Source organism: Eschrichtius robustus, chromosome 10, assembly GCF_028021215.1.
Source record: "Eschrichtius robustus isolate mEscRob2 chromosome 10, mEscRob2.pri, whole genome shotgun sequence".
NCBI classification, from domain to species: Eukaryota; Metazoa; Chordata; class Mammalia; order Artiodactyla; family Eschrichtiidae; genus Eschrichtius; species Eschrichtius robustus.
Window position 1 is genome coordinate 75278891 of NC_090833.1, and position 21701 is coordinate 75300591.

The following is a 21701-nucleotide window of genomic DNA, read 5'->3' on the forward strand; positions in this document are numbered from 1 at the left end:
GTGAGGAAACTAGCCTTAACACAGTAGAACAGCAGTTTTCAATCCTGGCTGCACATAAGAAAATTATAAAACTACTCTTGCTAAGACCCCAACCCAGAGCAACGTTAGATCAAGTGAGCATCGCTGGGGATGAGGTTGAAGTAGTTTTTCTAAGCTCCCCAGACGATTCTAATGTGCAGTAATGACACAATTCTGAGAACACTCTAAAAGCCAGGTCAAAAGTTTGGTCTTGATTTACTGTATAAAAAGTTTTCCAGCAAGAAGAAGATGCCAATTTCCTTAAACTTTCATTACATAAAAGTACTAATGAATTAAAAAAAAAAGAGGAAATGAAAAATGTGCACCTGTAAATGGATCAACTCCAGCCATGGTAGTTCCCATACTTGCAGACACTGGTACATACCGACCACCACCTAAAATGCAATAATACTCCTAGTAAGCACAGGTAACGGCAAATGATAAAGTTCAAACTGCTCCTTCTTTACACAGAATGACTTATTTTCATTATTAGTCACACTTCAGAATGACATCTTAATAAAACAGTTGTAAATTTAATACAGCAAAATGCTTAGAACAGTATCTGGCATGCAGTAAGACCTCAATAAAATTAGCCGGAAAAGTAATTCACAAGTTATAAAATAAACATTACATGCCTTATATACTATAATTATAGAAGTTTAATGAATTACAAAAGCATTAATAGATTGGAGAGAAAGAAAGTCAAAAGTTTCCATAATGAAATGTGAACACTATTTTATTGAAATAGAGACGGGATTAGTTGGCACATAAGACAAATAGAAAAGAAGCTAGGTAAGAGTTAGGGATGCTATAATAGCCCAGTCTCACATTTGAGAATACTTGTAGCTGCTTTATTGAAAATGGAAAGAAAGAAAGAAACAGGAAAAACAAGTGCAGAGAGAGAATCAGCAGGATGTGGAGATGTTCGGAGTCCTGGATCAGCCTTTGTGGGAAGAAGAAAGATGAGCTATTGTTCTAGCCCCTCTAAGCTTAATATTCAGGAGTTGGTATAACCACTGCAACAGATACAGAAAAAGCAAACAAAACTAAACAACAGAACAGATGTGAACAGGATTCATTAAAATAATGAAGAACACAGAATAAGTGGATTTGCTGAGTTTTTACCATATGCTGGCTAGCATGCTAAGCATCTTATATGCATGAATCATTTAAATATTAATTAGAGATCATTATTATATAATATTTTAGAAGAGGAAGGCTGAATAATTTGCCCAAGGCATTATTATGAGGCAGAAGGTAGTCCTACATTGTTCCAAATGTGGTTCTCTGACCACTTGAATGAGAGTCACTGGTTCAATATGCAGACTCCCAGGGCCTGCCCATAATAGCCTAATAGTTCTCCAAATTAGCTTCACTTTAGAAACCAATAGGGAGCTTTTAAAACTACCTAAACAGCAAACCACATCCAAGACCATATAATCAGAATTCCTGGGGAAGGGATCCGACTCTGAGTATTTTTAACCTCCTCACTAATCTAGTGTATCAGAATCTCTGGGTGGGACCTTGCAATAACTAACTTAAACAAGCATCCCATATGATTCTAACTGACATTAAATGTTTGAGAATCATATAAATGAGGAAAAGAAAAAAGAATTAAGATTAACCTTAAGTTAGAAGCAAGACGGGGAATGTTTTGGCCCCAGTGCTGTTGGTAAAACTGGAGGAACAACATCAACAATAGTAATAGCTAACATATATTGAGGGCTTAAATATATTCCAGGCATTTTGCTAAACATTTTATATGTACTATACCACTTAATTTTTATAATATCTCAATACGGCAAACGTTTTTACCTTTTATAACAGTGTGGTTCAGTTAACCTATTAATTCCATTAATTCTCTTGGACTTTTAGTATGCTATCTTGCATATCTCCATAATCAGTGCATCTTCTGAGTTACTGACACTGTGCAACAGTGAGACATGCTCCAGTTACGATGGCCCCAGTTGTTCTCTTGACTTTGTTGGTACTGTTTGAAGCTTGGTATATTCTTTCTGTTCCAAAAAACAGCTGCTAATGAGATTCAGGAACTCTGTCGTTCTAAGTTTCAGAGCATCACTGTGCCTGAATATGCTGATAGAGAAAGTTATCATCTTATCTACTCTTCAGATCTTTACTGCCTTTTCAGGGTCACCAAAGACTTCCTTAATAGCCATCATGCTATCACAACATTTAGCTTGATAGTTGGTTTCTGTAGTACACTGGTACACTGCACAGGGTACGGCTATTTATTTGCATCTGGGCCACCAATGCATTCTCAGGAGAAGGGAAGCTCACTGAGAGCAGTTCACAACTTCATGATACTGACCCAAGCTTGTGTGTTGGTCCCATCTAAGGTTTAGAAAGGACTATACGGTCACTTTTAGAGCTCACAGTACTAAGTCTGCAAGGCCAATAGATACCATAAATACTACGAATTTCTTCCCAAATTTGGTATATTGTCCAGGAACTCTGGCTGAAGATCTGCAAGGCCAATAGATACCATAAATACTACGAATTTCTTCCCAAATTTGGTATATTGTCCAGGAACTCTGGCTGAAGATCCAACAACAGCATCATAAAATACATCAAATGCTATTCTGAAAACAGAGATTTCTTCAGTTGCATTAAAGTCCAATTTTTTTCCAGTAGTGTTGATGCTGAGGCATGCATACCTTTGGTAAATAAAGTCACTTTGAAGAGACACCAACACTTCCAGGGCTTCATGAAGGCCATTAATAACTTAGATTAGGTAGACTAATCCTGGGTAGCTGGGTGGACTGTCTCCTTCCATGCTAAAGGCAAATTATGCCTGGGCAAACTTCTTGACTGCACTGCTCCATCCAATCTCAGGGACTCACACGGCTCCTTCTCTGCTCGTGATCAGTAGCATCTCGCCAGTGACAGCACTCAGGCTGTGTCTTGGTTGGTGGATTCCCCTATTATCTAATTTCACAGATAAAAAAAATAGGCTCAGACAGGTTAAGTAACTTGCCAACTTCTCACAGCAAGTAAGTGGTAGAGCCAGATTTTGAACCAAGGTCTGTCTGACTCTAAAATCTATGCTCTTAATGACTCTGCTCTCCTTTCAGGAAGGACCGCTGGAGAAAATGATGAATTTTAATAATATGTTATTAAAAGTCATGAGGAAAGCTATAGAAGTACTCGAGGAAAAAGAAAAAATTAGAAGTTAAAGAAAAGGAGATCCATCAAAATTGGAAACACAGAAAATAAGGGAATTATCAGTTATGGATAATATCTTCAAAATGTAAAGCTATATAATACAAAATGTTATACATTTAGTGAAGAAAGACATATTGATCAAAACTGCTTCCCACCTGTAAAAGGATCTGCTGCAGGCAGTGTGTTAGAAGATCCTGATGAAGAGCCTGGAACATACCGACCACCACCTGTGCATGCAAACAAAGAAAAATCTGAAGTACGCCAGAATCCTGAATTTCATAAACGGCACAATGCTTACATCAGAAGACTCTAAATGTGGGGAGAAATAAAAGAGCAAGGCTGTCCCATGACAGAGTAAGAGGAGTTATAGTCAGAAGTCTTATAGTTGGAAAGGTTAGTAAGAAACTAAAATTTCAGTGATTCTCCAAGTTTTGTTTTTGTTAACTTTAATCCTTTATTGTATCTTAGCTTCTGCACTTAAATATTAAAATAACTAGGAATTCAAACATAAAAAGATAAATTGTAGTTGGTCTCTGACCTAAATAATATACACATACAATCAGTTCCTGTTCCTATACGAATTCACTAGAATTCCTGCTGCTGTTGTTGCTATTAAACCACAGGCACCAAATGTGAATCTTTTAGAGAACCCCTGGGTTCATTAATTCATGTGTCAAACAGTGCATTCAGTGCTGAGATTCAGCAGGGAACAAGATTGCTTGTATCCACTGAAGCTTACAACCTACTGGAGAAAATTACAAAGGGGATGAGTGGTTCAAAGGAAACAGATTTCCCATGTATACATTTACAAATGTGTGGTGTGTGTGAGTACGTTTTGTTAGTATCTCTAAGGAAATAATCAGAGGCATCTACAAAAAGATACATCTAAGGATGCTGATAGAGTTTCAGAAGAGCAAAAAAGCCAAATCGTTGTTAGATTTCCAGACAGAGCCAGCTGCTTTAATATCTGTCCTCCATCCCACAAGATAGCTTATACAATACAGTACTCTTTTGTACTGTAGACTGATATTCCAACCAACAGAAATATCCAGGTAATAAACTTTTTTTTTTCTTGTTCTGTCAAGTGCATCTGCTGGGAGGGTCCTATCATTTATAGTTCGTGGTGAATCAGTCTGATAATCTGTTTAAGTCAACATGCAGGTGAGATTAACTTTATTATGTGAACGAACAATGGAATTTTGAACTAGAAGGAGAGGAGATAATTTAGGAGCATGAAGCATCTGTGAGGGAAGAAGAAAAAAAAAAACACCTGAGACTAGAAGAGGATATGGGATCCTTGCAAAACAAGGAAGAGCACTAGCACATGAAAGATAGAGTCAGAAATAATAGGAACCCATTAACAATAAAGTGTCAATTTCAAATTTTTATTTAGAGCTAGCCCTATATCTAAGAAAAGATAGATATAGGGCCAGCTCTATATCTATCCTATACCATGGCCTCAGTTCCCAGGGCCCAGAGCTCAGGCTAATACCTCTAGAATTAAACTCCATTTCCAAGGATCCCAGACTCAGACTAATACTACTGGGATTATAATACTACTGGCATGAGAACCTAATACCATTAATAACATTTTAGACGCTGTATACTATGTTATAAACAACTGACTTAAAATGAACATGTGGAATACAAATAACATGTAAACTAAAACTACCCATAGTTCAGTTCTAGATCTGATACATAACTAACTAGTTTAGCCTCATGTGAAAACAGAATTTCTATTTACTAAATTTCACCAAAATATATATTTTAAAAAGAAGCAATAACATGAAGGAACTTACAGGTTTCTTTTCATTTCAAATGACTGAATTAGTTTCAGTTTAATTTTATTTAGTTTATAGTGTGGCTGTATTTTTGAAAGAGAACGATTTACAATTGTTTCCATAAATACGAAATTACTATATAATTTGAGCCTCAAAAATATATATCTGCAGCAAAAACCTGCTGTAGATCTTGGTTTTTATTTAAACAGCTAATCATAATAGGTGTTTAAATACAACAAATAAAGAAAAAAAATAATCAACATTGGTGGAAGTATATAAGACTTAATACAAACCCTAACTTACCTGTAAACGGATCTGAAAAACTGGGGTTCCCAAGTCCCAACATTTGACCTTTTGTGTTATCAATAATAAATTTAGCCACCTGATCCAAAAACATAGGATTCAAATCATTCTTCTGCAAGAAGTTGTATGCAGTTAACCAGGGATCATCAGTGATGTTATATGGCAGTTTATATGATGGTCCACCTTCGTTGACATCAATTGAGAAAACATAATCAAACTCCTTTAATAGGAATATAGAAAGGAGATAAGTGATTACTATCTGTTCACATAAATTAATGACATACATAACACAGATTTATTTTAATACTTATAGTGATAAACTTTCTCCAAAGCACAATTTTAAAATCTTCCACTTGGCAAATAATGTTTAATAGCAACCATATGCATGTGGTGCAAGAATAGTAGTTCACTGGCAGGTAGATGTGGGGGATGGATTATTACTACATATTAATTGTAAGACCAAAGGATGGTTTCCAATTAGTTGATCTCAAGGCCAAAAGTATTAGCTGTTACCTTACCCTACTCATGAAAACATGCTGGCATTATAAGCACAGCCCTGCAGGGTCCCTCATGACCTGTCAAGTTAAGTATAGCTAGGCACAAAGCAATAGATGAAAGGTGACACAGAAGCACCTAATCCAAAATGGTTGGGAACAGCTTATCTATGTAACTACCAGAAGGCAAATAATGGCTGTGTCCATCACAAATGCAGCTCTCTCTACATGCAAAGATATTAAAAAAAAAAAAAAAAAAAAAAAAAATCTACTTCAAGACTGAGAATCTCCCCATTGAAATCTATTTTTAAATGTCAAAACACCAAAGAAAATTTTATTAGCATGGGGAAAGGGAAACGAAAACTTTTAATTTGTCTAATGCTTTAAGATAATAGCAATTAGAAAGAAGTCGACATACTTTCCCTTCATATAAAACTTTTCCAGATGTCTGCTGATTAGCACCAGATGAGCCAACAACATCACCAATTTTTATCCACCTCCCTTCACTAACACTCCACTGATAGGCTTCGACTTTCTCCCCATCTCTGATTAGGCGAGTCTGTCCTTCTCTAGTACCTTAAAATAAAAATTTTAAGAATCAAAGAGAGAATGGCAGAGTAAAATTTACAAACATTAGATAGAAAAGTTTTAACATTAAACTTTATATATAAAAGAGAATATGTATTTTGGTTTAATAGAAAATTTTATGAAACAAAATATTTTAAAATGTAATTCTACTGGAAACTGGCCAAAAAGAAAATAATGGTTTAAAAGAAACTCTATTGCGACTTCCCTGGTGGCGCAGTGGTTAAGAATCCACCCGCCTGCCAATGCAGGGGACACGGGTTCGAGCCCTGGTCTGGGAAGATCCCACATGCCGCGGAGCAACTAAGCCCGTGTGCCACAACTACTGAGCATGCACTCTAAAGCCTGCGAGCCACAACTACTGAGCCCACGTGCCACAACTACTGAAGCCCGCACACCTAGAGCCCGTGCTCCGCAACAAGAGAAGCCACCGCAATGAGAAGTGAGAAGCCCACGCACCGCAATGAAGAGTAGCCCCCTCTCGCCGCAACTAGAGAAAGCCCGTGTGTGGCAATGAAGACCCGACGCAGCCATAAATAAATTTATTTTTAAAAAAAACTCTATTAAATAAAGGATGGTTAAAAAGATGTGATTCTACTAAAAAGTAGCTGGCTGATCGAGAATAAAACAAGTTTTATTAACGGGTATCTTCTGACAATACTTCATTTCAGTAGATGATTCTCCATTCTTCTAGCTGATCAGGCCAAAAAGAGTAGAAGAGTGTGATTCCTTTCTCTCAATTCTAATCCTTCAGCAAATTCCATCAGCTCTATCTTTAAACTATAGCTAAAACACTACCTCTTCTCACCACCTCCATTGCTACTGGTTGGTACAAGCCACCATTATTTCTCAGTTGGACTGATTCAATGGCCTCCTACTATAGGCCCTGGAGCCCCCTAGAGCCTGTAACACTGGCTGTTTATTCTGCCTATGACATTCTCCACACAGATGTTAGCAAGATTTGCTCCCTTGTCTCCTTAAGGACTTTACCTGAAAGCCACATTCTCAACAAGGCCTTCAGTGGCAGAGACTGCTAGCTGTCCTCCAGAGATTCCTGCTCCTATTCCAACGGGTACAGCTGTAGCTGTCTAGTCGAAGACTACCTTATTCCGCCCCCTTACATTCTGTAGTCCCTAGATTACACAGAGTAATGGTCAGTGGAATCTGGGTGGGTGTGATAAATGCCAGTTCTAGGCCTAGTCCATCGTCTTCTACCCTCCCCTCTTATGCTGTCTGGTGGCTGAATACCTATAACCAAGGGGACCCTGCAAGCACATGATGAAGATGGTGATTTCAGCATGGGTCCCTGAATGACCTAGAGGAGTAAAATTATTCTACGAACATGTTCCAGCATACCCTGCTGTCAACTGAACTTTAAATGTGCAACAAATAACCTTCTCTTGTGTTAAGCCACTGACATTTTAGGATTTATCTGTTACAGCAACCAGTGCTATCCTAAGTATTATACATTTCCTGACCACTGAATTTAAAACTCCTGTTTTATTTTATTAAAACTCAACGCCTGCTTTACTTTTCCCATAGTACTTATCTGACATACTTGTATATTTACGTATTAACTTTTTAATTATCTGTCTCCTCCTGTAGAACATAAATTTGTGAGAACAGAGATTTCTGTCCCTTTTGTTATCTGTATTCCCCAGAGCTTAGACCAATGCAGGGCAGACAGTAGGTACCTAGTAAATATTTATTGACTGTGTATATATAGAGACAAAAACATTACATTTTTGCAAAGAACTGTAAGAATATTAAAAACATGAAATAATACAGTGGTGTTCAAACTTTTGGTTTCAATATTTCTTACAGTCAGAAATGTTATTCAGAAGTCCAAACAGCTTTTTTTTAATGTAGGTTTTATCAGTTGATTTACTGAATTTGAAATTAAAAATGAGAAGAGCAAAAAATATATTTACTTCATGGAAAACCGTAATAGATCCATTACATATTGAATAAATAATAGTTCAATGAAAAATAAGTATAGTTTTAAAAATTTAGTGAGAAGTCTGGCATTGTTGTACATTTTTGTAAATCTCTTTACTGTCTCTCTTAATAGAAGACAGCTGGATTATCATACCTGCCCCTGCATTTAACCTGTTGCAATCTGTTGCTTGGTTGATGTATACAAAGAAAATCCAGCGTCACACGGATAATACAGTTGAGAAACAGAGGACTAGTTTAAAAGCCTTTTCAGAAAAATGTGGATATTCTACAAGTAGTAGATCCTAAAGGTTACAAATTTAGAATCTGAAACTATATCAATGAATTTTTCATGCTCTATTATACTAAAATGCATTGGTCTATCTTATACTTTGAACTGTTCTTTTACCCATGTATGATTTTGTAAGACCATGAACTGGTCATTTGGAAAATACTGATTCACTGAGCTATGCAGATCTTCCATATGATTACACATTTTATTATTCAATATAAAAAAATTGCATTTGTTACTATTACCACTAATGTCACAAGTTTTCCAAAATTTCAATTTTCATTTGGAAGTCTGAATTTTATCTTTGGCAACAAATGCTGTCAGTTGTTTTCCTTAAAGTGACATTCTTGCTTTGTTCACTTTCAAAAAAATATCTGCCAAATACCTAAGCCTGAATAACCGTAGTCGTTCTTTGAAATAAAAATGGCATTCCCTGAAAAAAGGGAGAGTTCAGCCTGCAACTCAAATGACTGCAGAAGTACTTATCCCTGAGGCACATGGTCCTACGGTAAACTGTATGTGTACTTTACACTTTGTCATCCAGAATGTTAAAAATGACATGTACTAAAGGGCCAAAATGTAACAAAATTATTTTTTAATGCTTCATCAGGGACACTCTTAAGGGCAGATGGCATTTTTTTTTTTAAATGACGACTGCATAGCAGTGAAGAACACCATGACTACCTGATTAGTTTGGTGCCACTGCCTTGATCTATGTACTAAGGAGCCAGCAGTTTTACCCACCACCGCTTTTATACCATAAATGTAGATGATAACACAGTGTAAAAGGCAAATAGCATCTTAGTATTATAAAACTAGCTTTGACCACATGGATATCCTGAAAGGATCTCAGAATCCCCAGGGGTCCACAGACCAAGGGATCATGGATTTATCCAACCTAAGAGTTCATTTGAGACAACTACTGTCCTCTGATTTTAAACTCAAATAATCCCTAACTCATTAAGGAGACACTGCTTTATTTAAACTCATTTTTATTTTTAGTCTGTACAACCTCTCAGAGAATCCAATCAACCAAAAGGTATTAAATGAGTGACTTCCGAACACCTACTATATATGAGCTAAGTATCAGGTGATTTATTTAAAGAAAAAAAGATTCCTGTTTATGGGGAACTTAGCTCAAAGTCTTTAAAACTGTGAGGCAGAGGCAAAAAGAACATGATTTTTCACTGTGGTTATGCATAATAAAAAGTCTCAAAGATCAGTACCTGGCAATGAGACTAATACCGAATGACTTAACAAAACAATCTTTTTTTCTTGTCACTCATTATTCCAAAAGGCAAACATGGTAGCATTTTTTACTACTAGATACATTGAAATATTTACCAGGTTCATTCAGATGTTCCCTCCCAGGAAGCTGCTCAGCATTAATGTCCCCTAAATCACCAGTTTTGGAATCAATGGTTGCCTGAGAGAGTTCTCTTTCAAAAGCCTTGATTTCCTCAGCACTTGCTGTCCGATCCTCTGATTCTGTAAACACTCTAATAATACCATCACTATAAGGAAACAGAAACTGATTTTAAGTCACTGCCACAGTAGGTTAACATTATCACACTTCAATAATCCAAAGCAAAAATAATCTGCATTTGTGAATATGAAAAATGTTACTATGTATTTATTGCTGAGTATAGAACTATGCTGATTTCAGCACACTACCCTCTATTACTTTCTAAAGCAATGGAAAGGGTGGAAAAAGACTATTTAAGGAAAAAGTTACTGGCAAAGAACAAAGAAATATGTACTTAAAACAATTTTCAATTCCAAATTAAATATTTACCATCATAAAAATCTACAGACATAGTATACACTTTTAAAGTGAATATTACACACATAGGTATTATGGTATAAAGAAGGGTAGTAAACTGTTTAACTTATAAAGGGCTCAAATACCCAGCATAGGGCTTAGAAAATACTAGATGCTCGATGTCCGTTCATTAGAAACGCAGGGAGCCTGTCCTTACTATGCCATTAACTAGCAATGTAACCCGAATCAAGAAAAAAAACAGTTTCACCTCTGGACTAGATGGCAGTCTCAGCCTCTATTCTCAGAAAAATGACTTCATTTCCATAATTTCTCTTTGTGAAATTTTGGGGTAGGGGAGGCAAGTTAGCCACTTTCAACTGTACTAATCCTACTCAACTCTACAGAAAAACTTGCTTACTTAACCTTCTACTAACAGCAGTGTTACCCCTTTATTTTCTTCAACTTTAAATGACTTTAGGGTGAAAATAACTAAACCAACAAATCAACCTGTGGCCCAGCCAAGGAGTAAAATACATCCGTTTTATTAGACACTGTATCCCTTATGGCTGTCGCCCTTTTTCCTCTTGCCTTCAGTGCCACAGTAGTCTATAATCCTTTCCCTCATCCATTTCTTCAAAAAACTCTTTATCTGTCTCCTCTCATTTACCTTTTTCTATCATTTTCTATGAAAATGTGATGTCAAAAAAGTCACTACTAACATCTTTCAAAGCAAATCCAAAAGCTTTCCTAACTTTCCACTCCTTAACCCCTCATGTACTTATTGACACTGATCACAATCTCCCTCCAAAATCTCTTTTCCATCTCTGAATTTCAACATCTGGATTGCTTTTTGTTTAGGCTACTGGCTTCTCTTTTTCTACCCACAGTGTATCACAAGTTCAGTCTTTAGTTCTGTTCCTCCCCTTCTATGTTTCTTCCCTCAGAGAAAGATGCCCTATTGCTTGACTCTGGAAGTTCTGTGCCAATCTTGATTTTCAGTCTCAGTTGCTACACTAGGACCCAGTCCAAATGCCCATGACCAATCTGCATGAGTGTGGCTTATCACCACTTGGATCCCAGGAAGTTATCACCTTCTTCACCAAACCAATTCTCACTCTTGTCCATTTTTATTAATGTGGACTTCTAATCATCCGAAGTTTGAAACTCTATCCTTTTCTGACATCTCCCCCTTCTGATCATTTTCCCTCCGCATTATCTCATTTTCTGGTCTTTTATCCATTAGCACTGCAGGGTCAATATTTCATAACTTTACACCTACTACTGCAATTGCTGCCAGCTTGGTTTCCTGCCCATTGTCACCACTAGTTAAATCTAACCTACGTATTTAATAATTCATAAGTTCTGCTTTAATCACAGCACTTCTTGCTCAAGAGCTACAACCCTTTAACCCCAAGCACTGAATCTAACAAATGCCGGGCATTCCAGGTTCTCCATAATTAAGCCCCACCCTACCATCTTCCCCTGTCATCCACTGTTCCCCAGCATTGTTCCTCCACCATTTTCCTTCATTATCTTTCAAAACCCAATTCAAATTTTTTCTCCAGAAAGTTTGCCCACACCAATCTCTAACTTCTCTAATTTCATGTTTCGACTGCACAACTTACAGTGCAATACTATTGTAATATATCGTGTATCATTAGTGCAAAAGCTGTTATACCTACTACTGTTTTGTTTAGTAACACAAATGTGCCTGTGGTCTCCCCAATTCACCTGAAATTCCTATGGCTTATCTCTGTGCACTCTAACACTTACCTAAGGCCTAGACACATATTATTGATTGACTAGAACATGAATACCTCGCACCAACCACAATGTCACCATTGTCTAGCACACAGCAGCACCATATAGACTGAGCTGGAAGTCGGATTGTTTGAGCACATTCCCCGTGTTTCCAGATTCTCAGAGATCTGTCTTCTGCTGTTGTCACAAAATCTAAAATTAATGAATACAGGAAAAATTAGTTTGAATAAATAAAATTAAGTACATTTATATATACCACCTTTCTAAATAGGCATACTGATTTTTAAACCCCAAAGTATTTATAAATTACAGCTTTAAATTTTATGTATTTGTCACTTATACAATATACAACTTCAAAAAATCACATTTTTATATATTTCACATCTTACACACTATACTTTAAACCAATAAATTATAAGAAGTCTTTCCTCAGATGCCCAAGAACTTTTTACAACACACCATCAAGTCTGAATTAATATGAAGATGATCATACAGTTTTCTCCTTTAGGAAAAATATACTTATGAAATAGTTACTAAATTATTCAAGTTACAGTTAGTAAATTGATTTAAATCATTAGCCCTCCGCCCCCCACCTCAAGATGGAATAGAACAATGCTCAATGCTCAATACAAAATTTAAAATATGGGGCTTCCCTGGTGGCACAGTGGTTAAGAATCTGCCTGCCAATGAGGGGACAGGGGTTCAAGCCCTGGTCTGGGAAGATCCCACATGCCGCGGAGCGGCTAGGCCCGTGAGCCACAACTACTGAGCCTGCGCGTCTGGAGCCTGTGCTCTGCAACGGGAGAGGGCACGACAGTGTGAGGCCCGCGCACCGCAATGAAGAGTGGCCCCCACTCGCCGCAACTGGAGAAAGCCCTCGCACAGAAACGAAGACCCAACACAGCCAAAAATAAATAAATAAATAAATTTAAAAATATGTGGTATAAGACAGTCTTACCTTTACAATTTGGAAAGACAGATATGCTATAAATATAATTTGTATGACCATAAAATACTTCAAGACACTCGCCAGTGATTTGCCACCTTCTAATACTAGCATCATTTGCACAGGAGAGAAATTCTGTTTCACTCAAAATTGCCAAGCCTCTTACACAGTCTTCATGCCCTGTATTTAAAAAAAAGAACAAGATTAATCAATAAAAATGGATCATTTGGTTGATGGCTCTATGTATTTTATTAACATTATAAAACACATACCAGTGAATATTAAAAACCGATTTTCAAGTTAGAGAAATACTTTTATTTTTCCCGGTAGAAAAACCTGATAGCCAAAATTTGTATTGTAGGCTTGGCAGTATTTTTTATCACCAGTCTTGGGAAGTTATTCTATATTTATCATATCTTCTCTAAATTATTTCTTAAAACTTTCTTAAACCCCTCCAGAAATAGGATTCTGATCCCCACAATTTTTTTTAAAGAAAATCCTTTATTTATTGATTGATTGATTGGCTTCATGGCATGCGGGATCTTAGTTCCCAACCAGGGATCAAACACGTGCCCCCTGAAGTGGAAGCTTGGAGTCTTAACCACCGGACCACCAGCGAAGTCCCCCAATTTTTACTCGACAATTCAACTTTTCTTCCCCAATAACAAGAGTAATTCATAACATACACAATATTAAAATATAAACAGATATATAACAAAGAGTAAATATCCCCTAAATTTCTCACCACATAATACTGAGATTAATATTTATAAAGCACCAAGAAAAGAAAAACTAAGATTACAAAAAAGATTTCAATTATTTAAGAGTTTGAAATAAAATCTTTATCACAGAAAAGTAAACTTTATTAAAATGTGAAATAGGTTGAGAGAGATTAATTTATCTAAAACCACACAATCAGTGGCAGAGCTAAAGCAAGAATTCAAGTTTCCTGCCTCTTATTCCTACTTCTTTTAATTCAACCAAAACATAAATATAAAGCCAAACATTGTTGCTTTACCAAGGGAAATATTTCATAATTTATATAAATGCAGGCATTAAAATGATAAAATAAAAATTAATGACTATTGATTTTTTAAAAGGGCAAGAATTTATGGAATGAAAACTGCTTGTGTTATGCTGATTGTATATATACATACGTGTGTGTGTATTTATTCCTCTCATCAAAGGATATTAAATGTTTTTAAAAACTTGATAAGATTCCATTTTTTTCAATATTGAGGCACTGTAGATGCCACTACAATTTTTTTTAAAAGACAAAACATTCTCAGAAGTTTGTGATCTAATAAAGGAGACCAGAAGTCAAAACCTTTCCCATGCTCAGTATTTCCTATGCTGATTCAGATTAGCTATAACAGATTAATAAAAACTTAATACATATGTATATATGTTGTATATGGAAGCAGAAACAAAGGGATGTTTAGTTATAACTCACTGCCCATTTTCCACCTACAGATAGTTTTATCTGCACAAAGGGACTTCTTGAAGTATTATCCAGGATGCTGATCAACTTTTAAGGAATAAATACAAGGAAAAACAAACAAACAAAATCATACCAAAAACGTTAAGTGCCCCACAAATAAATCATCAGTTCTAATATTAGACAGCAGATGCCTCGTTTTAGGAGTTATTTAATAGCTGAGGTTTTAAAAGACTACCCATCTGAAACCACAACATAAACAAAGCCTGAAAGTTGTTATTATTAAACAATGTACTTCAATATTAATAAAAGCACGACTGATGTTTTCCTCATATATGAAGATAACACTACTGACCCACCCTCAATAAGACTTATGCTTGGAAGTTTCAGGCTGAACTTGTTCAAATGACAACCAAAACATAACTGAGTACCAAAAATTACATATATAAAATACACAGAAGCACATACCCATATTGTAGCTATTTGTTAGTCCATATCTGGTCGTTTTATGAGAGGTCTCAGTACATCTTTTAAAAAGATATTACAGGGCTTCCCTGGTGGTGCAGTGGTTAAGAATCCGCCTGCCAATGCAGGGGACACGGGTTCGAGCCCTGGTCTGGGAAGATCCCACATGCCGCGGAGCAACTAAGCCCATGCGCCACAACTACTGAGCCTGCGCTCTAAAGCCCGCGAGCCACAACTACTGAAGCCCGCGCACCTAGAGCCTGTGCTCCGCGACAAGAGAAGCCACCTCAATGAGAAGCCTGAGCACCGCAACGAAGACCCAACACAGCCAAAAATAAATAAATAATTAAAAAAAAAAAAAGATATTACATATTAACTGTCAGAAAATTTACATTCACCCAAGTTAAATGGCTAAAATACACTGATGTTTTTCAAATACCACTTTAAAACTTCTAAATTTTTGAAAAAAATCACCTGTGCAAATAGGAAGCAAAGAGATTACAAAATCTGTCTACTCTGATCTTACCAGAAAAAGTCCTCTCGCATCTTCCAGCCTTCCACAGTTTAATGGTCTTGTCTGCTGATCCAGTTAACATTAAGCCCTGCTCAGGTAATATCTTTACTGCCCATACTGCAGCTGTATGACCCTGTGAGAAAAATGGGTATTAAGTTAAATTGCCACAGAATCATCATCTTTAATTATTTTCTTGAATATTCACATAGAACTACTGTACCTGTAAGGTCATCATGCATTTGTCATTCAGCCAGACTTTAGCAGTAGTGTCCCATGAGCCACTAAGTAATGTCCCAAATTTTCCAGATGAAAGACTACAAACTAAAGGGAAAAAAGGCATTAATTAACACATTTTCATAGAGAAAAATGCTCAACCTTGCTAGTTATTAAAATACTACAATTTTAAAAACACTTTATGAAGTGACAGTATTAGCTAATTAAGGCTCAACTCAATGGAAATGCAGAAGAGTGCAGCGGTCAAGAGCACAGACTCTGGTGCCAGGCTGCCTGGGTCCAAGTCCTAGCTATACCACTTAGGAGCTGTCTGACCTCAGGGATATTACTTAACATCAGATTCCTAGACTGTAAAATGAGGGAGCAGGATTAAGTGGGTTGCACAATCCCTTCCAGTTCTAAGAAACTACACAGGAAAATAATGCAAATGATTTTCAAACGCTATTTATATAGTTATTTAGGGTCACTTTAGTTAACATGACAGAAAAAACTAGAGTTAAGCTGACTCATTTCATTACTCAACAGTAATGAAATGGTTAATTTAATGCCTTATGATCTTGATGTAACACTGTACAAGCTAAGAATTATAAATACGAAAAATTATCTAAAAACATGGAAACAAAAAAGACAGAGTTCTGATTAAAAATGGCAGATTATCCACAGTAATGCTATAAATGGTATTAATCTACAAGGACAAAGAAAACAGAAAACAACATAACTAACTTAGCAAAATGGAGGTTACACAGAAAGCGATGAGAAGCAGAGTAACTGGCCCCACAGAACTGAAACTAAGTATCCAGCCACTAGGTTCCACAGAGGATGGGGCTAAGCAGAGGAAATGAAAAATGAGAACACTGATTCAAAGGCTGCACACAACAGAGTGAAACACCAGACCTCTCCTCTCAGCCTACAGTGTCAGGAGAGTACTTCCTTATCCACTGCAGGAAGGAGACTGGAGGTTTATTCTCTGGAGGAACTGAAGCAGCGTTTCTAGACTCTGGTCACCAGGCATAATAAAGGGCTGGAATAAGGAACCCTAAGAAACACAAGGGGAATAAGCAGAAAGTCTCCATCCTGAAATGTGGTACCTACAGTCCCCCTGCTCCCAAAGTAAGAGGCAGGAGGACTGAATAATGTTAAAGAACTCCAGATGCAGACATTCGAGAGGGTTTCCATCTAAAAAGTCAGACCATCAGATCACCCTTTAATGAAGCCCACCAATCATCAAGCTCCACCTACACGAAAGAGAAAAACCAAAACAAAGAAACAGAAAAATAAGGGGCAAGGGGTTTGGGGGACCCATAAGAAACAAATCCAATTTCAGGAAGCAGAAGAAAAATCTCCAATACAATATTATTTGCAAACAGATATATAAAAAAAGAACTAATGAGAGAACAAGAAAACTAAATGCTAAAAATAAAAGAACCAAACTGAAAAAATAATAATAAAACTAGGCGGAGAAAAGTCTCCTGAGAATTAGACCCAAAAGGCAAATATATGAAAAATAGGAAAGGATAATTAAGAATGTTAGAAAGTAATTTCAGAAGGTCCAACATCTAACAGGGATTCCAGAAAGAGATAATTGGGGAGGGAGAGGAGAAAGATGAGGCAAAGAACACAGAAATAGTACAAGAAAGATTCCTAAAAATGAAGGTCATGATATCTAGATTGAATGAACCCACAAAAGTGCCCAATGAAAGGCACTTTGAGAAACAGAGATAGACACGCATTGTGAAATTTTATAACATTAGAAATAGAGAAGACTCCAAAAGTTTGGGAGGGGACCAGAAAAGTGTCCCATAGAAAAAGATGGGGAATCAAAATAGCATCAAACTTCTAAATAACACTATACACTAAAAGACAATAGAGCAATGCCTTCAAAATTCTGAGGTTAAATGGTTTTAACACAGGATTCTACATCTAGCCAAAAAATCAAATATTCAATAAGACTAGAATAAAGCTATTTTCCAATATGCAAATACAATATATTTAACCCCCATGTCACAGCTTTCTTAGGAAGCTGCAACAGCTGTATTACACTAAAATGAAAGAGTAAGTTAAGAATGACAAAAACATGGGATCTAGGAAACAGGGAAATCCAGGATGACATTAGCCCAGGTAGTACCAATCCAACAGAAGGCTAGAAGGTTACAAGAGGAAGTTTCCAGGAAATACATGGAACATATAAATATTTTAATGTGTGTGGTAGCCATTAGTGATATTCATCAAATATTTTCTGCTCTTCACCTTCTAAGCAAATGCTAAGACTGAACTCCCCAGTTCCTTTGGCTTTAGGCATGCTACATGACTTGTTCTGGCATTGAAAAATGAGCAGAAATAATGTTACTTCCAGGTGGAAGCTTTAAGGACAGGTGCACAATGAAGCCATGCTCCCTCCCCACTACTCCAATATCTATGAAAGCACATGTTGCAGTGAAGCTTCTGTCATCCGGATCCCTGAGTGATTACAGGAGCAGAGCCCCCTGCTGCACTGGATCTATAAGAAGCAAAGCAAACTTACTGCATTAAGCCACTGTGATTCTGGAGATGTCTGTTACCACAATGTCACCTAGCCTACCTGACTGATTCAGAATTAGTAGCAAAGGTGAGGCACTGCTGAAGCAAAAAGCTGAAATATATGGCAGTGGCTTAACAGGCAGGTAATGAGATTATTACCACAGAAGAGAAGGCTGGTGCTCCTTATCATGTAGTAAGGAACATCTGGTAAAGCTGTTACCGGCAATAACTCAGGACATGACAAACTTGTAGTCTAAAGAAAGAGGTTGGAAACCAGGACTTCAATGATGGGTGTCGCTTACTATTGGCCACATTTGGCTAGGTACTAAAAGAATGGAATGAGATCAAGAACTGGCTGGTTCCCAGCCAGAAATGAAGAGTCCAAACTTAGGGATTTACAGAGTTGGAAGAGCCAATTGCTTCTCAAGCCCAAATGAAAAATGTAAACCCGAGAAGGCCTTTCAGCAGCAAAGGACAATTGAAACCCAGCCATGTAACAGGAACAAATCAAAAACACGGCCATCCATCCTGCCAAAACTTCCAAATGGATTTAAAGCATTTTCAAAGCAAAGAAAATTAAGGTTGTTGCCCTGAAAATAAATGCTTTCACCTGGGAAAATAGCTCAGGGAAAAGAACCTAAAGGTTCAGCTTTCCAACTAAAGTCTGAAAGGCACAAGGTTTCAGTAGCTAAATATGAAGAGGCACACAGGGAAAGAAAGAAGGAGAGATGGGGAGTAATACAGCAAATCTAGACTACAGCTGAGGTATGACTACTGACAAAGAGATCTGACTGGAAATCAAACAGGTAAAAAATATAAGTTTTTCAAAGAGTTATGCTGCCAATAACTAAAAATGTCCGTGACTGTTCAAGACTTAACATGACCCTTGTGCACCTAGCTCCCACAGGCAGAAAGCAAGTTGAAAAAGCTGGTTAGTCCCCAAGGAGGGTTAATGTGACCAAGGAGAATAATAGAAAAGAATCCCAGGGTGTTAAAGGAAAGCCATGAAGAAAAATGGATTGGGAAACCCCTTTTGGAGAGCAGAGGAAACTGATCACAAAAACCTATCACTCCCAGAGTAGGGGGTCCTTGAAACAGTCACCCATCTGAATTTCAGATGACTACAGATTAGAAACTGCTGTCTTGCATTGTTCCCTTTTCTGAATGGGAGTGCTTCCTCTGATTACCCTCAATATTCCACAGTTGTATAGTGAATGAATGGGTGACAGGTAACTTGTGTTTTTTGGTTCACGGATCTCCAAATTTAAGAGGAACTATGTCTGGACCTGATGTAGAAACACCTGAGCATCATTTCCCTGATGTTTAGAATACTATGTATCGTCCAGAAATTCTTAATTTTGAACTTGATGCTGCAACTGGATGGGACTTTTGGCTTCTCTGACATTAAGAGAGAAGTGGGTATATTTTGCCTGCAGAAGAGAGAGCAAGCTGAATAACCAGTAACCAGAGGTAAACTGTGGTAGCGCTCTCTTTTTGGGCCCTGGCACTTGCCCCGAAGTGTGGGATGGCACTTTCCTCCTCCATTACCTAAAACCGCAACTTGTAAAGTAACTGGAAACTGTTATATATATATATTGACTAAAAAACAGTACCACTCTACCATTTAGAAAATAAAATTTGGGCTAGAAAGCTAACAAAAAAATGACATGACATAACGATGTCAATCATTAATTTCTTCATCTCCTACTCACTGATGTGGTAGGTTTTAAATTTAAAAAAGAAAGAAAGAAAGGAAAGAAGGGAGGAAGGGAGGGAGGAAGAAAGGAAGAAATGACATTTGGCCTCAAACCATCAAGTAACTTAACAAAATAACAAAAGATGACCTTATGATAAAGTAGAAACAAACCAGGCAGAAAAAATACCCTAAAATGTGAAGCAGTATTTTTACTGCACAGGTTTCTATGAGAAACACCTCAAAAAAAAAATCAAGATAAATATGATTACATAAAATAAACTTTTGCATTACAAAAAGAAAAAAAGAAAAACAAGAACATATATAAAGTTAAAAAAAGATAATGAAATGAAAAAATATTTGTAATTTGTAGCAAAGGATTAATAACTCTAACTTATAAAGGACTTTTAAAATGGCCAATAACCCCACATTATATGGACAAGAATATAGTTCTCAGGAAAGAAAATGCCAACAGCCCTTCTGTATATGAAAAAATGACCCCTCCATAATGAGAGATGAAAATTGCCCCATACTAAAATACCATTTTTCACTTATTTTGGCAACAATCTAAAAATCTGACAACATACTTTGTTGATAAGGGAAATAGGGACGTATATACTGCTGTTGGAAATGCAAAAAAAGTTTTAACACCTAATGTGGGGATTTGGCAATAACAAAATTAAATATGCATTTACCCCTTGATCCAGAACTAGATATCATACCTAAGTTACACTCACAAAAGAACAAAATGACAGATGCACAAAGACACTTGCACCAGCAAAAATTTGGAAACTTAGATATCCATCAATAGGGGACTGGCTAAATAAGTTAAAATAGCTATAGTACAGCTATACAGTGAAATACAATGCCACAGTAAAAATGAATGACGATTTCTATATACTGAAATGAAGTAATCCCTAGGACAATATTATCAAGCAAAGTAGCCAGGGCAGAAAACTGCAGTAAGATACCTTCTATCTAAGAAAGGGGCAACATAAATATACATACATATTTGCTAATTTTTTTTTCAGAAAGAACAGAGTTAATAAACAATTAGTTACTTATAAGGATGGCGGGAGAAGGCAATATAGACAGAATCCAGATTTCTCTGAATGCACCATGTTGAATAGTTTTTTCTTTGCAATTACGTATGCTTTATATAATTACAAAACAAAATTAAGTTAAAAACAAATCCTGGTGAGCACCACTACAACTCAAATTGAGGTTTTTAAATACTATCTCCCACTAAAAGAAAAACATAAGGCTTCTTGGCAAAATGGCTGATTTCAGGTCTAGAACATTTTGTACTACCAAAAGCAAGGAAGACCACTGAAGGTCTTATCAAGAGGCCACAGGAGCCAATTTTTTAAAGAGGTTTCCAATGATCAAGTATGGGACAATTTGAGAATCAAAAAAGAAAAAAAAAAGATGTTAGGGAATCAACTCATTCTGAAACCCAGTAAAACAGGTGACAGAAGGGGCAAGAAAAGCACTTATCCTGTCTTCTCTGTGTAAATGTCTCACACTGTAACCAAAGAGTTGATGTGAAAAATGCTAGCTATTAAATCCAGAAATAATGGTAGAACTAGAGTATAATTTGCAAACTTTAATGAAATATTGGATCTATGCAATGATCATCAGTAGATGTTAAAGACTTATTTTCAAAGGCTGATGGGAATTTTATAAAGAATGGATGAATCTTAACATCATGAAAAGAAATATTACATGCCTCCTGTTGTGCTACAACAGAAAGTATACAATTCTTGCTCAAAACTTGAAT

At 36.7% G+C, this 21701-nt stretch overlaps 1 protein-coding gene across 1 annotated transcript in view; it reads right to left on the minus strand.

Annotated features, from left to right (window-relative positions):
- PLAA (phospholipase A2 activating protein) overlaps window positions 1-21701 on the minus strand; it is a 38408-nt gene that overhangs the window by 7738 nt on the left and 8969 nt on the right. Inside the window, exons 3-11 of the mRNA XM_068552275.1 lie at window positions 15698-15798; window positions 15490-15610; window positions 13073-13240; window positions 12171-12306; window positions 9936-10105; window positions 6198-6355; window positions 5286-5505; window positions 3357-3428; window positions 345-413 (exon numbers count right to left, since the gene is read on the minus strand). Coding sequence (XP_068408376.1) covers window positions 345-413; window positions 3357-3428; window positions 5286-5505; window positions 6198-6355; window positions 9936-10105; window positions 12171-12306; window positions 13073-13240; window positions 15490-15610; window positions 15698-15798 — 1215 coding nt within the window. The remainder of the gene's footprint in view (window positions 1-344; window positions 414-3356; window positions 3429-5285; window positions 5506-6197; window positions 6356-9935; window positions 10106-12170; window positions 12307-13072; window positions 13241-15489; window positions 15611-15697; window positions 15799-21701) is intronic.